At 36.7% G+C, this 14572-nt stretch overlaps 1 protein-coding gene across 5 annotated transcripts in view; it reads right to left on the bottom strand.

The window, feature by feature from the left end:
- The window catches only part of CRACR2A (calcium release activated channel regulator 2A), a 235872-nt gene that overhangs the window by 115668 nt on the left and 105632 nt on the right, over nt 1–14572 (bottom strand). For all 5 annotated transcript variants that reach the window (XM_074269243.1, XM_074269242.1, XM_074269244.1 and 2 more), the window contains 2 exons: nt 11588–11699; nt 9092–9260 (listed from right to left, as the gene is read on the bottom strand). In XM_074269243.1, the coding sequence (XP_074125344.1) occupies nt 9092–9260; nt 11588–11699 (281 nt within the window). The remainder of the gene's footprint in view (nt 1–9091; nt 9261–11587; nt 11700–14572) is intronic.

The following is a 14572-nucleotide window of genomic DNA, read 5'->3' as shown; positions in this document are numbered from 1 at the left end:
TAATTGTCCAACGTACCTCAGAATATGGATTATATGGCCAAATCTCTCAACCGGATAGTTGCCAATATGTAAAAGATGGGGAAGGTAAGAGAAGCCAGGTAAATTTAGAGATGAGGATTATGAAACTTGGAAGAGAAAACTCAGAGGTGGGAAATATTGGCATTTGATATTGAAAGTTGAAGATAAAAAGCTAGAAGAAATATCTCCTCCTTGAACCTTCCCCACTGAGAATTGGTGTAAAAACAACAGAGAACAGAGGAAAAAAGAAAGCTGAGACATATTGAGAAAGGTACAAATAGAATCAGAAGATATGAAGAATTTTAATTGTATTTTTTTTGTTTCAGGGAACAATTCCATGTGGGTGGGGAGAAAGGAATCATTGAGAAGTGTCAGTGTTGTAAAAAAAAATGAGCATCCACAAAGCAGAAGAAACCTTGAAGGTATCAGAAGTCCTTAAGTATGAAATTCTGAAAATACAAAAGGAAATTCTGGATATTGGAGGGAAAGGGCAGTTGCCCCAAATGACAAGTGTAGGCAAAAAAATTCAATAAAAAAGACATGTAGAGAACATGGAGACAGGAACAGATAATGGAGGAGGAACATAAATGGATGACATGGTCTTGTACAAATAGGGTCACAAATACTAAATTTCAGAATGTGCTAAAGCTGGCAAAAATAAAAACTAAGAATAACAAAGGTTTTGAAGCTCTATGATGGGGGATTAAGGAAGGAGAGATTAGCTTACTGCTAGGGAAGGATAAGAGAACAAATGAAAAGAAAGAGAAAGAAAGGATGAAATAATGATTTAAAAATTGGGGGAAAGGGAGAAAATAGAACTACTTATTTTTTGTCTGTTCTTTCTGACAAGCTGAATGATTTTAGGACTGAAAAGGCCAGAATGAAAATGGTAACAAGATATTCTAACTATCCTTGATGAGTTCAAGCTACCTGGTCCAAATAAAGTTCATTTCTGGTTTTCTCTTAAATGATGTGTAAAAAATTCTATAATCTCTCCCAGAGCTTTTATAGCCCAGAACATACATGATTATTGGAAAGAGCTATGATTTGTCAGCTGTAGGAACTCTCTTCATCAATATAGGTCTTATATATCTCAATATGACTATGTATTATTAATTAGCTGGGATAGCTCTACCTTTATGGTAAGAAAGGTTTTGCACACAGTTCCATTAACACCTTCTATCTCCTCAAACAAATCTTCCACACACCTTGCAGGAACTTTCCCCTAATCATGCTTACATACATTGGGTCCATTAGCTTTCTCTTGAGCAATTGCTTTTTCCCTTTTGTAGACTATGGAGAGAAATTGAGTGTCAAGAAAGATGATTAGAGAATTCTTCCTCTAAAGACAGTTTAATTCTACATTGTTACAATGAGTCTGAGAAGATCGATGAAGAGATCCAGTGGGAATTAAATCTCACCAGCTTTTGTGCAAGTTGGCAGCATCTCTCTCCACATGCTGCCTTAATTCTCCTACTACCCATGTTCTTTAATGGCAGTGGCCCTTAACCTAGTATCCATGAACTTTAAAAAATTGATATAAAAATTTTCATGTATTTTATTTTATACATTTAAAACATTATTTTAAGAAGAGGCCCATAAGCTTTAACAGATTACCAAAAGGGCCTATGATACATAAAAGTTTAATTACCTCTGCCAGAAGGGGACCCCAAATCCTCACAGGATCTGTATCCAAAGGCCCCAAACTCTCAACTTGACTAAGATTGGAACTCTTCCTTCTGTTCATATAGCCTGACTCAATAAAATTCCCCTTTAGTGTGAATATCCATCTCATTTACTAATCACACCCTAACTCCTATCACAAATCATTCTAAACTCAACACATACTATTCTCTTTGTTTCTCACGCTCCATTCCAGACCCACGCCATCACAAACATCCAGGGCTGAGCCTCCAAACATATATGCTCCAACCAGGGTCAGTAGAATATTCTCAAGCTCCTTTATATGCCTATGGTTAGTGAATTACTGCAAATAACTGTAGGCATTCTTCAACTGAACTATTCTGCTGCTGCCCCTTCAGCATCAATCATGTCACACTATGTCTGTTTTCCTATTCATTCATGCATTAAGTACCTACCATATACAATGTTCTTCACTAGTCAGAAAGAAAGAAATGGCACGGTTGCTGTCCTTAAGGAAATAAGATATATAAACAGATGTGTAAAATGGATTAGGATGTGAAAAGCACAGAGTGCTATGAGATTAGGTGAAGGAGAGATCACTAGCTGTTTAGGGAAAGGAAGAATGTAGGAGATGGAATTTGAGATGAGGAAGGATTTCTGTCTTTGTTGGAGAAAGCTAATCAATAGATTGACATTCATAGATCTTCCATATAGCTTTTTCTTATCTGAGACAAACCCTGTGGGCGGTGTTTTTGTCCTGGTCCTCTGGCATCAGGACCCAGAGGGATGCTTCATGATTGCTACCTTGCACGTGTACAGGTAGGCAACTACCAGGGCAGCTTGGAAATGTTCCTTCTTTCCAAGAAAACCTCTCTTTTCTTCACCTCAGTAGGGTGATGAATGAGGGTATGTTGCAATTGATCTGTGAAAGCAAGAAAGCAGAGGCTATTTCCATTAACCCAATACCTAATGGAGGAATCAGGCTCCATCCCATTCCGAAGCTGACTAGAGGTAGCTTGTAAAAAGAACTGAGTCACCGTATCCTAAAATGACCCTTATAAAGTATCTGCAGAGCTTAATGAGTTTGTAGGATAGAGAACAAAAGAGTCAGGTGAGATATTTTTGTGGCAGAGCAGTATAACTCTGAGGGGTCTGGTCACCTGGATGGGCCATTCCTGTGTTTCTCTGCTTGTGTATCACTGCTTATTGTGTGCACGCCTAGGGAAAATCTTACATGTCAGGTCAGCACTATAAGCTGTTTGAGGTATTAAGGTGATTGAATCCACTTAAAAGGTTGGGTAATGTCTGCTCTGTTACAGGACCAACATAGAGCCAATCTATGTCACAAGCTGTGACCAAGGGCAACCCCCTCCCCACTTTCTCAGGAGTTTCTGTGCCAGAGGTTAAAGTATCCTCTCTGGAGAAGTCTTTTTTCTGCTCTGTCACTAGGATTTTTGTTAAAAAGCCAATGCAGGTGACAAATTTTCTGACTGTTCCCTCCTGGTGGATACCAGCTGCTATCTTTTCCTAAAATCCTTCCATTCTTGTAATTAACTATTGCTGCAACAATCCCACCCATAAAATTCTCTTGCAGAATTCTGACATGTGCTCATTACCAGTATCAGTGGCCTCTCTTGACCCTGCCACCATCCTAAAAAAAATAATCTTCTAGAAATCATTAAGCCACAAATACTCTATCTGGGCTGACAAACTGTGCTGGTCCCACTGATATACTCCCCATCCCTCTGACCCTAATCTAACCATCTATATCTTCTACTGTTAATCCTTTCCCCCAAGCTCAGCTGCAGGATTCTCCTACTTATATAAGTTATTGAATCTGATTTCAGTAGATACAGGACTTAAAAGTAACAAGAAGATAAATGTTACATGCAATCTATTTTAGAGCAAGCCCAGTTTCTATTAGTCCCAGCCTAAGAGCCAATGTTTAAATACATTTTTTCTCTTGATAAAAGGACTTTATGAAAGAAATGGAGGTGTCTAGAGATGTATTTGTGTTTGGGTTGAAAGCCTGGATATCTATAAAAATCGGTCTCCCAACTGATAGAAACTTAAAAAAAAACTGATGTAAATAACTAATTCATGCCTACCCTAAATTTCTGCTTCAGGATGCTAGAAAAAGGGTCCAGATTGGTCACACTGTTATTTTCTAACTAAATTACTCTGGACAAGTCAGTTTTCCAATTCTCAATTTCTTAAATGTTTACTTTGTTTTCTGAGCCATTTATATTATGATCAAATATACCAACAACAAACATGAGTGGTTTGTTATGATTGTTGAATACAGGAGAGACAGAGACAGAGACAGAAAGACAGAGATGGAGACAGAGACAGACAGAGAGAAGAGACAGAGAGAGACAGACAAGAGAGAGGCGGACAGAGACAGAGACAGAGACAAAGACAGAGACAGAAAGAAAAGGCAGGGAATCTTGTTTGTTAAAGAATTGGGAGACTTTTTTTTCTTCAAAAAAAATTGGGCCAGGTATATACACAGACAGTATTATGTGTTTCAGATGTACAACGCAAAAGTACTGGAGACCAATAAAAGCATTGTTTCAGATACTGAGATCAAGTAAATGTTTCATGCAAATAGCTTTAAGTCTCTTGCACTTTCACTGTGGCCAGGTGTGAAAGAAAAACCTGCTCACAGGGGGTAAGAAGAAAGGAAAGCAAAAAGGGGACAACTATAAGTGGGTCTTATTGATCTGAGCTGAAAGCCTGACTTTACTTAGTGTATACAAATTAGAGTTAATGGTTATAAAACTGATAGAATAATAGGCCCCGGGAAAGGGAGAATTCAGGAGAGAGGGGTATATGGAGGCTAGAACCTATGTGGTCTTTTTCTCAGGCTGTCTATGACACCTGAAACCAAGATATAGGTACACTCTGAAGCGATAACTACTATCTGGAATAGGCAGACCTTTGACCATATCTTTTGTGTGTGTGAGCCTTGGTCTAGATTCCTCCCCTTTTCCTTTCCCCATGGAAGAAAGTTTCTTCATCTTAAAAAAAGTTCTGCCCTTTTTTGGGTTATTTCCCAAAGCAAGGGAACCCAGTAGAACTTGTCTCACTTTAGAGGGAAGTAGGAGAGAAAGGTGAAAAAGAAAGGGAAAGACTAATAGAAGGGAAAACAAGAGCAATCTCCTTCAAACAATTCTTTCCTTTAGAGCCCCTCTCCCCTTTTTACACCTTTCCCCTAATTCTTGTTTTCTTGCTTATTTTAACTGTGAAGATGAATGGGATGAACTCCCCCATAAAATGGAAGTGCATAGCAGACTGGATTAAAAGACAGAATCCTACAATATGTTGTTTACAAGAAACACATTTAAAGCATAGTGATACATACAGAGTGAAGGTAAAGGGCTGGAGCAGAATCTATTGTGCTTCAGGTGAGGAAAAAAAAGCAGGGGTAGCCATCCTGATCTCAGATCAAGTAAAAGCAAAGATAGATATAATTAAAAGAGATAAGGAAGTAAATTATATCTTATTAAAGGGTACCATAGATAATGAATCAACATCAATTCTAAACATATATGCACCAAGTGATACAGTATGGAAATTCCTAGAGGAGAAGTTAAGAGAGATGCAAGAAGAAATAAGCAACAAAATTATACTAGTGGGAGATCTCAACCTTGTTCTCTCAGAACTAGATAAATCAAACCACAAAATAAATAAGAAAGAAGGTAAGGAGGTAAACAAAATATTAGAAAAGTTAGGTATGATAGATCTTTGGAGAAAATTAAATGGAGACAGAAAGGACTTTACTTTTTTCTCAGCAGTTCATGGAATTTATACAAAAACTGACGATTTGTTACCTACATAAAAACCTCAAAATCAAATGCAGAAATAGTAAATGCATTTTTCAGATCATGATGTAATAAAAATCACATGCAATATAAGGCCAGGAGAAAATAATTGGAAATTAAATAATCTCATCCTAAAGAATGAAAACAATAAATCGTAAGCACAATTAATAATTTCATCCAAGAGAATGACAATAATGAGACAACATATCAAAATTTGTGGGATGCAGCCAAAGTGGTAATAAGGGGAAATTTTATATCTCCGATTGCTTACTTGCATAAAATAGAGAAAGAGAAAATCAATGAATTGGGCTTGCAACTAAAAAAGCTAGAAAAAGAACAAATACCAAATACCAAACTTGAAATTCTAAAAATAAAAGACAAGATCAATAAAATTGAAACTAAAAAAACTATTGAAATAATAAATAAAACTAAGAGTTGGTTTTATGAAAAAAAAACACAACAAAATAGATAAACCTTTAGTTAATTTGATTAGAAAAAGGAAAGAGGAAAATCAAATTGTTAGTCTCAAAAAATGAAAAGGGAGAACATTTCACCAATGAAGAAGAAATTAGAACGATAATTAAGAGTTACTTTGCCCAACTTTATGCCAATCAATTTGATAACCTAAGTGAAATGGAGGCATACCTACAAAAATATATTTTGCCCAGATTAACAGAAGAGGAAATAAATTACTTAAATAGTTCCATTTTAGAAAAAGAAATATAACAAGCTATTAATCAACTCCCTAAGAAAAAAATCCACAGGACCAGATGGATTTACATGTCAATTATATCAAACATTTAAAGAGCAATTTACTCCAATACTATATAAACTATTTGAAAAATAGGGAACAAAGTACTCCTACCAAATTCTTTTTATGATACAGACATGGTACTGATACCTAAACAAGGTAGGATGAAAACAGAGAAAGAAAATTATAGAACAACCTCCCTAATGAATATTGATGCAAAAATCTTAAATAGAGATTACAGAAAATCATCCCCAGGATAATACACCATGACCAAGTGGGATTTATACCAGGAATGCAGGGCTGGTTCAATATTAGGAAAACTATTAGCATAATTGACTATATCAATAACCAAATTAGCAAAAAAATTGATTATCTCAATAGATGCAGGAAAAACATTTGATAGAATCCAATTCCTTTCTATTAAAGACACTAGAGAGTATAGCAGTGGTTCTCTAACTATGGCCCGTGGGCCAGATATGGCCCACTGAGGACATTTATGCAGCCCACCAGGTTATGGCAAATGGGCTGAGGGGCGGAGACAGAGTGTGAGCTTTTGTTTTTATTATAGTCCAGCCCTCCAACAGTCTGAGGGACAGTGAACTGGATTTAAAAAGTTTGAGGACCACTGGAGTATAGGAATAAATTGGAACCATTCCAATAAGATCAGAGGTGAAACAAGGTTGCCCACTATCGCCATTACTATTCAAGATTCTATTAGAAATGCTAGCTTTGGCAATAAGAGAAGAAAAAGAGATTAAAGTAATTAGAGTAGGTAATGAGGAAACTAAATTATCACTCTTCACAGATTATATGATGGTATACTTAGAGAACCCTAGAGAATCAACTAAAAAAACTATCAGAAATAATCCACAACTTTTGCAAAGTTGCAGGATACAAAATAAATCCACATAAATCATCAGTATTTTTATACATCACTAACATAATCCAACAGCAAGAGATTCAAAGAGAAAGTCCACTTAAAATAATTGTCAAATATTTGGGAATCTATCTGCCAAGGAAGGGTCAGGAACTATATAAGCAAAACTACAAAACAGTTTCCACACAAATAAAGTCAGATCTAAACAATTGGAAAAATATAAAGTGCTCTTGGATAAGTTAAGCAAATATAAAGATGACAATACTTATTTAGTGCTATACCAATCAAACTCCCAAGAAATTATTTTACTGACCTAGAAAAAATAACAACAAAATTCATCTGGAAGAACAAAAGGTCAAGAATTTCAAGGGAATTAATGAAAAAAAAAAAAGCACCAGCTGCACCAGAATTAAAACTATATTATAAAGCAGTGGTCATCAAAACCATTTGGTACTCACTAAGAAACAGAGTATTTGATAGGTGGAATTTATTAGGTTCACAGGACAAAATAGTCAATGACTATAGTAATTTAGTGTTTGACAAACTCAAAGATCCCAGCTTTTGGGATAAAAACTCACTATTTGACAAAAACTGCTAGGAAAATTGGAAATTAGTATGGCAAAAACTAGGCATTGACCCACACCTAATACCATATACCAAGATAAGATTGAAATGGGTTCATGATCTAGACAAGGAAATGCTCAGAGAAATGCAAATTAAGACAACTCTGAGATACCACTTATATTCCTGTCAGATTGGCTAAGATGTCAGGAAAAGATAGTGACAAATGTTGGAGGGGATGTGGGAAAACTGGGACACTGATGCATTGTTGGTGGAGTTGCAAAAGAATCAAACCATTCTGGAAAGCAATTTGGAACTATGCCCAAAAAGTTATCAAACTGTGCATACCCTTTGACCCAGCAATGTTTCTACTGGGCTTATATCCCAAAGAGATCTTAAAGGAGGGAAAGGGACCCACATGTGCAAAAAATGTTTGTGGCAGCCCTCTTTGTAGTGGCCAGAAACTGGAAAGTGAGTGGATACCCATCAATTGGAGAAAGGCTGAATACATTATGGTATATGAATATTATGGAATATTATTGTCCTGTAAGAAATGACCAACAGGATGGTTTCTGAGAGCCTGGAGTGATGGATGCTAAGTGAAATGAGCAGAACCAGAAGATCATTATACACAGCAACAATAAAACTATACAATGATCAATTCTGATGGACATGACTCTCTTCAACAATGAGATGATTCAAACCAGTTCTAATTGTTCAGTGATGAAGAAAGCCATATATACCCAGAGAGAGGCCTGTGGGAACTGAGGGTGGACCACAACATAGCATTTTCATACTTTCTATTGCTGTTTGCTTGCATTTTGTTTTTCTTCTCAGGTTTTTTTTATTTCTAGATCCGATTTTTCTTGTGCAACAAAATAATTGTATAAATATGTATACATATATTGGATTTAACATATATTTTAGCATATTTAAAATGTATTGGACTGCCTGCCATCTAATGAAGGGGATGAGGGGAAGGAGGGAAAATTTGGAACAGAAAGTTTTGTAAGGGTCAATGTTGAAAAATTACCCATGCATATGTTTTGTAAATAAAAAGCTTTAATAAAAAAGAGATAATATTTGTAAAAAGTACTTGATACATAAAATGATACATAATAGACATTATATTGCTCATTTCCTCTCCTTCTCTCCCTAGTAGAAAGAACTGAAGAACCTGGGTTTAAATTTAAGCTTTACTGCTTAATATCCGTGTGATCCTGAACAAGTTCTTTTATCTGCATAGCCTTCAACTTCCTCCTCCATAAAATAAAGAAAGTTGGACTGGACTATTTGTGTGCCCTTCTAACTTTAAATTCTATTATCGAATGAGAAGGTCAGGGTAGATGAAGAAGCCATGTCCCAACACCAATGATACATGAGCCCAAAGTGGTTGCCAATGCCAAGAGGACTTACTCTTCTAAAATTTTCTGTGCTCCAAGTTTATCCATCATTGTGTAGAACTGGTCTTCCTCATCTTCATCTCTGTTTTCAATCACTTCTTCCCACCTGGACTCATAGACTTTCTCCTCCTGGGGCTGTGTCCCCTCTTCATCAGAGATACTTTGGTTAAAGAAGAAATGACCTAGGGATCAAAATGAACAGACCAATTTAATACCTGTAAGAGAGAAAGTTCCCCCTCCTCCTCATCTCAGTTGATGGTCAACTAACTGTAGAGATGTTCTATTCCTGTTAGGAGGCACAAAACATCACTTTAATTCAGTTAAGATAGAAATAATTCAACTAGAAAATAAATTAGCCATGCCTTTAAGTGCTTTAAACATTGATCTTAGAAAGGTAGAGATACCATAGAATGGGAGCTGCTTATGGAAGAGACTTCTGTTTAGGGGGAAAGGGGATTTCTTTATCTTCCTGTCCACCCTCCCTATATCAGCTATATAGCTTCAAAGATGCCATTGATGGTTTGAATTTCTTCTTCTGAAAATTGTATATACATGTCCTTTGATTATTTACCATGGAATTCATTATTCCTAATACATATATTTTTCCTACCCTCACAGTGATTATAATATGGGAGGTAAGACATGTCCATGATAATATATATTAATTCTATCTGTAACATAATGAAAAATATGGGACTACTTATAAAAAGAGATATAAGATGCTGTATAGTTGCTTAAGAGAGAATAATAATAATATTAATGATAATGATAAACACAAATACAGTGTTTATTATGTTCCAGGCATTGTGCTAAGCCCTTTCCAAATATTATCTCATTTGATCCTCCCAACAACCCTAGAAAATCCTCATTTTACAGATAAGGCACCTGAGGGAAACTGAAATTAAGCACCTTGCTCAGGGTCACACAGCTAATAAGAATCTCAAGCTGAATTTGAATTCAGGGCTTACTAGGCTCAGCACTTCAGCCTGGCTGCCCCAACACTTGTTTTGCAATCATCTCATGGACTTTGGGGCAGGGGAAAGAATTCTGGTCTAGCAATGAAGAGGTCTGGGTTCCAAGCCCTATTTGCATACTATCTATTTAACTTTAGACAAAATAGGTACCTCTTTAGATCGACTTCAGTTTCCTCCTTTGTAAATTGAGGAATAAAAACACATTCTATCTAAGGTTCTTTTTAGCTTTTGACATCTTAAAAATATATATATTCATTTACATATGATGAGGCAGTCAAAGAATATTCCTATATGCTTTGTCCAATCATCTAGAATCACCAGAACTTGCCATTCTGACTTTGGTGGATTTTTTTTTTTTTTGCACTTGAGTCCCTCACTCTAAGATCACACAAATATACTAGAAATCCCTTCAATTTTGATTCTAAAAGTCAACTGTCCTTTGACAATTGTTTTTCACAATAACAAGAACAAAAAAGTGAACTTAAAATTTAGAGGTCCATCTCTGACACTATCAGCTCCAAGGCTGTAGGAAAATCATTGAACGTTTCTAAGACGCAATTTCTTCATCTATAAAACAGAATTATTAACACTATACTACTCAACACAAAAAGTTGAGAGGAAAATATAACTTAAAAGTGTAAAGTGTTCATTAAATTTATTTTTAGGTTGTAACATGGTGGTGGTGGTTATTCAGTCACATTCAATTCTTTGTGACCTCATTTAGGATTTTCTTTTTTTTTCTTCTTTTTGCTGAAACAATTGGGGTTAAAAGACTCACCCAAGGTCACCCAGATAGGAAGTGTTATATTGTGCATTTTTAAAGTATAAGTATGTATTTCTTCATTTCTACCTCTATTTCCTTCAAGTCCCAGCTAAAATTTCACCCTTTACAGAAAGCTTTTCCTGAACCCCCTAATGCTAGTATTTTCCTTCTGTTAATTATGTCCAGTTTATACTGCATATGTCTCGTTTGTACATGGTTGTTTGCATATTGTCTCACTTTAGATGATGAGCATCTGGAAAGTAGGAAATGTCTTCTACCTTTCTTTGTATCTCCACCATGTAGCACAGTTTCTGGCATATGGTAGATGCTTAATCAGTGTTTATTGACTGACTGACAATTATACCTATTAAGTTTTCTTCATCCTTTTAGATTGTTAAGATCCTTTTGAATCTTTACTTTTGTAATACAATTGATCAGCCATTCTTCCCAGTTTTGTGTCATTTTAAAATTTGATACTTTTACCATTCATATACTGGGGGTTCCGATGGAAGAACAGGCTAAAATGGCTAAAAGGATCAGGGAAGATTTCACCGACGAAGTAGCAATTGAGTAGTATTGAACAAACAAAAGGAACAAGAAAAACTAAGGTGCCTAAACAAACCACAGCCTTGGTCCATGAAACCCTAAATAACTGAGCAGGAATATGATCATGATGAATTATTCTTCACCTTTTTTAAGCTCTCATTCTTCCCACAAGTTTAGAGAATCTAAAAACTACAGATATATGACATCATGTGAATTGAGGACTCACTGAATCCACTGGTGAACTCCTCTGGAGTCAGGAAGCCATTGCCATCAGCATCCAGGGTATCAAATACATCCTCCAGATCCTCCAAGCTGAGAGGCAATTCATTGTGAAGCCGCTGAAAGCAACAAAAATGGTGTTTGTTACATAAAATAACACATTCAATATGGGCTGACTAAGGAGGGACTTAAAGGTCTACTATAAATTGGTCTGAACTTTAGCTGATTTCATCTCATGTGCCAGAAAGTGCTTCCTTCCTAGTGATAGTTAGACCTACAGTGATTTTTGTCTTTCCTTTGTATCCCCAGCACTTAGCTCCATGCCCGGAACCATAGTGTTTCAAAAATGCTTGAAATTTAGTGAACTGATAAAGCCAGAAAAGGTCAAGTCCCAATATAAATCTTTCATTTTTATGATGAAAAAGCTGGAGTCTGGAGCAATGAATAATGTGTACAAAGTCACACAGTTAGAGAAAGAATTGGGACTCCAACCATTATGGTCTCCTGATTCTCAATGCACTGTACTTCCTGAACTCCACATTTGAGGGTCAGCTCTTCTTGGAAACCCTTTTTTGATGAAGGCTTCTGCCTCTTCCTCATGATGGTTTTTTTATTTAGATGTAGAATTGAGAGTTAGATGTAGCTTTAGAAATAGGAAGCCATATAACAATAACAGATAAAGTAGGGGGAACCTAAGCTGCCACACAAATGTCTCTAACTAACATATTCAAAAAACCATCAAGGTGGGCTGTAGTATACTGAATGGAACCCCTATTGGGGATTTTTAAAAAAACATGGACAATAATCACATGGCATGAAAAGACACAGATGAGTTACTTCTATCTGGATTGGTGGAGTGGATACCCACTCATGAAATCACAGAACCCCCTAAAGATATAAGTATAAGAAGGTAGGGTCATTTTCTGAAAAGAAGGTAAAGTTAGAATTTTTGAACAGAGGAGAAAGGTTTTGTTATAATTAAGAGGGCAGTAATAGGAAGCAAATAAAAGAATTGTTATGTAGTGCTTGGAACCTAGGTGAGATCACCACAAATTTATAATGGGCCAACCAATCATCTTAGTTTAATGACTTCTAGCAGTTATTAGCTTTTTCAGAGAAATTCTGGAAAAATATATAGAAGGTTTGAGAGTTAGTAATATGGAAATTGGGAAAGAACAAGACTGGGCAGCAAGGATCAAATACAAGTGATGGACTAAGAGAAAAGGTAAGGATTATGAGGGGAGATCATGATAAGGGTGAAGTTCACATCATTCTTTGAACTGGAAACAAATTAGAAATTTACCCAAACTTTTTTCATTATTGTAACAGAATATTGCTGTGCTGTAGGATGTCATCAATATGAAAAATGAATGAATGAATGATTAGATAGTAATATGGCATATTGGAAGAAGGATGGGCTCAGGAATTAGAAGACCTTAGTTCAAATCCTGATTTTATTTATTACCTATATAAGTGACCTGGAACAATGTCCTTTCTTTCCCCTAAGCCTTAGTTTCATCAAATATAAAATGAAGTGTAGCGAGCTGTCGTCTCTAGAAGCTGCCGGATCGCTCTCTGGGAAGAGATCTGCTGTGTCTACTCAAATCTTTCAGACAGATTCTTCTTCCTGTAGTGAACCGTTGTCTCCAGGCAGTTGCTGTTAACTCTTGTCCTTAGAAGTGACTTCCCTTCCTGCAGAGAGCCCCGTCAAGCCTGATGCAATGCAGAGTCTTTCTCTTGAATCCTGGCTCTGAATCTCCTCCAACTCTTATCCTTCTTCAGGCCGATCTGCTCTCTGCGCCCAGTGCTGTCTCTTTTTATCCTCCCAGAGAATGGGCGTGGGATAATGCAAGGGCTTCTGGGAAGAACCACCCCAGCCAATGAGCTTGCCCCCTCTATCAAGTCAACCTGAGTTCTCACCTTGTAATTGTCCAGAAAACCTGAATTCTCACCTTGTCACCATCCAGACAACCTGAGTTCTCACTTAGTAATCCTAACATCTCCCCCTTTCTTTTGATTTAGAACATAGGACAGTCATGACCTTGAAACATAAATCCATCAATATGGGAAGTATTACAGATAATTACATAAATGACCTTGAAACATAAATCCATCAATATGGGAAGTATTACAGATAATTACATGAATTACATAAGCACATAGTAACATAGTAACATAACACATGCTAGAAGTATATAACATAATCATAAATTGAAAATTTATAAATGTCCATAAGTCCATTGTCCATTAGTCTTATCTTGTGTGAGGAAGTCCAATGATTCCTGCTGATTTTTAAAGTTCTTTAACAGTCTTCTTATTATCCATGCTCTTTCAGTGTCAGATGTTTCTTAGATCTTCTCCTTTATTTTGAGGTCTTTCTCTTTTTCTGTCTCTCTCTGATGGACAAGGCGAATATGACTTGTTGGCACCCATCTGATTCCTTCTCCTGCTGAAGAAATACAAGCAAACCCTCTCTCCCAGGCAGTTAACCGCTTTCTAAATCTCTTCTCATCATCTGACAATTACATTGGAGTTGTTTGCACTGGGCACAGCCCTGTTGGTTTAAAAGGCCTGTATTCTCCCCAAGTGTAATCCATTTTTGCAATCTGATTGCCTTTTGACTGACTTATCAGGTAATCCCTTTCTGCCATGTGATTGCTTCTCTGCTGATTGATTAAATCAGAGTCCTGGCCTTCTAAAGGCTCTTTTGGTGTAACATCAGCTGCCATCATGCCCCAAGTCTTTTTTGCCTGGGGCCCTGGACCTGGGCCCCTCATCCCATTTCCCTGAATTATTCTACACTCTGATGCCCAATGGAATCCTCTGTTGCATTTTGGACATGGGGTTTTAGGTCTTCTCTCACCCTGTCTTTTCACTGTATCTCCAAATCTACACTGAGCTCTTAGATGTCCAATTTTTCCACATTGAAAACATCTCCGAGTTTCTCTAGAAGGCCCTTGCCAGGAGGGACCCTGTCTCTCCACATTCATCA

The sequence above is a fragment of the Sminthopsis crassicaudata genome, chromosome 5, assembly GCF_048593235.1.
Source record: "Sminthopsis crassicaudata isolate SCR6 chromosome 5, ASM4859323v1, whole genome shotgun sequence".
Classification (NCBI taxonomy): Eukaryota; Metazoa; Chordata; class Mammalia; order Dasyuromorphia; family Dasyuridae; genus Sminthopsis; species Sminthopsis crassicaudata.
The sequence above is the reverse complement of the archived record's forward strand: the minus strand, read 5'-3'. Positions and strand labels throughout refer to the sequence as shown.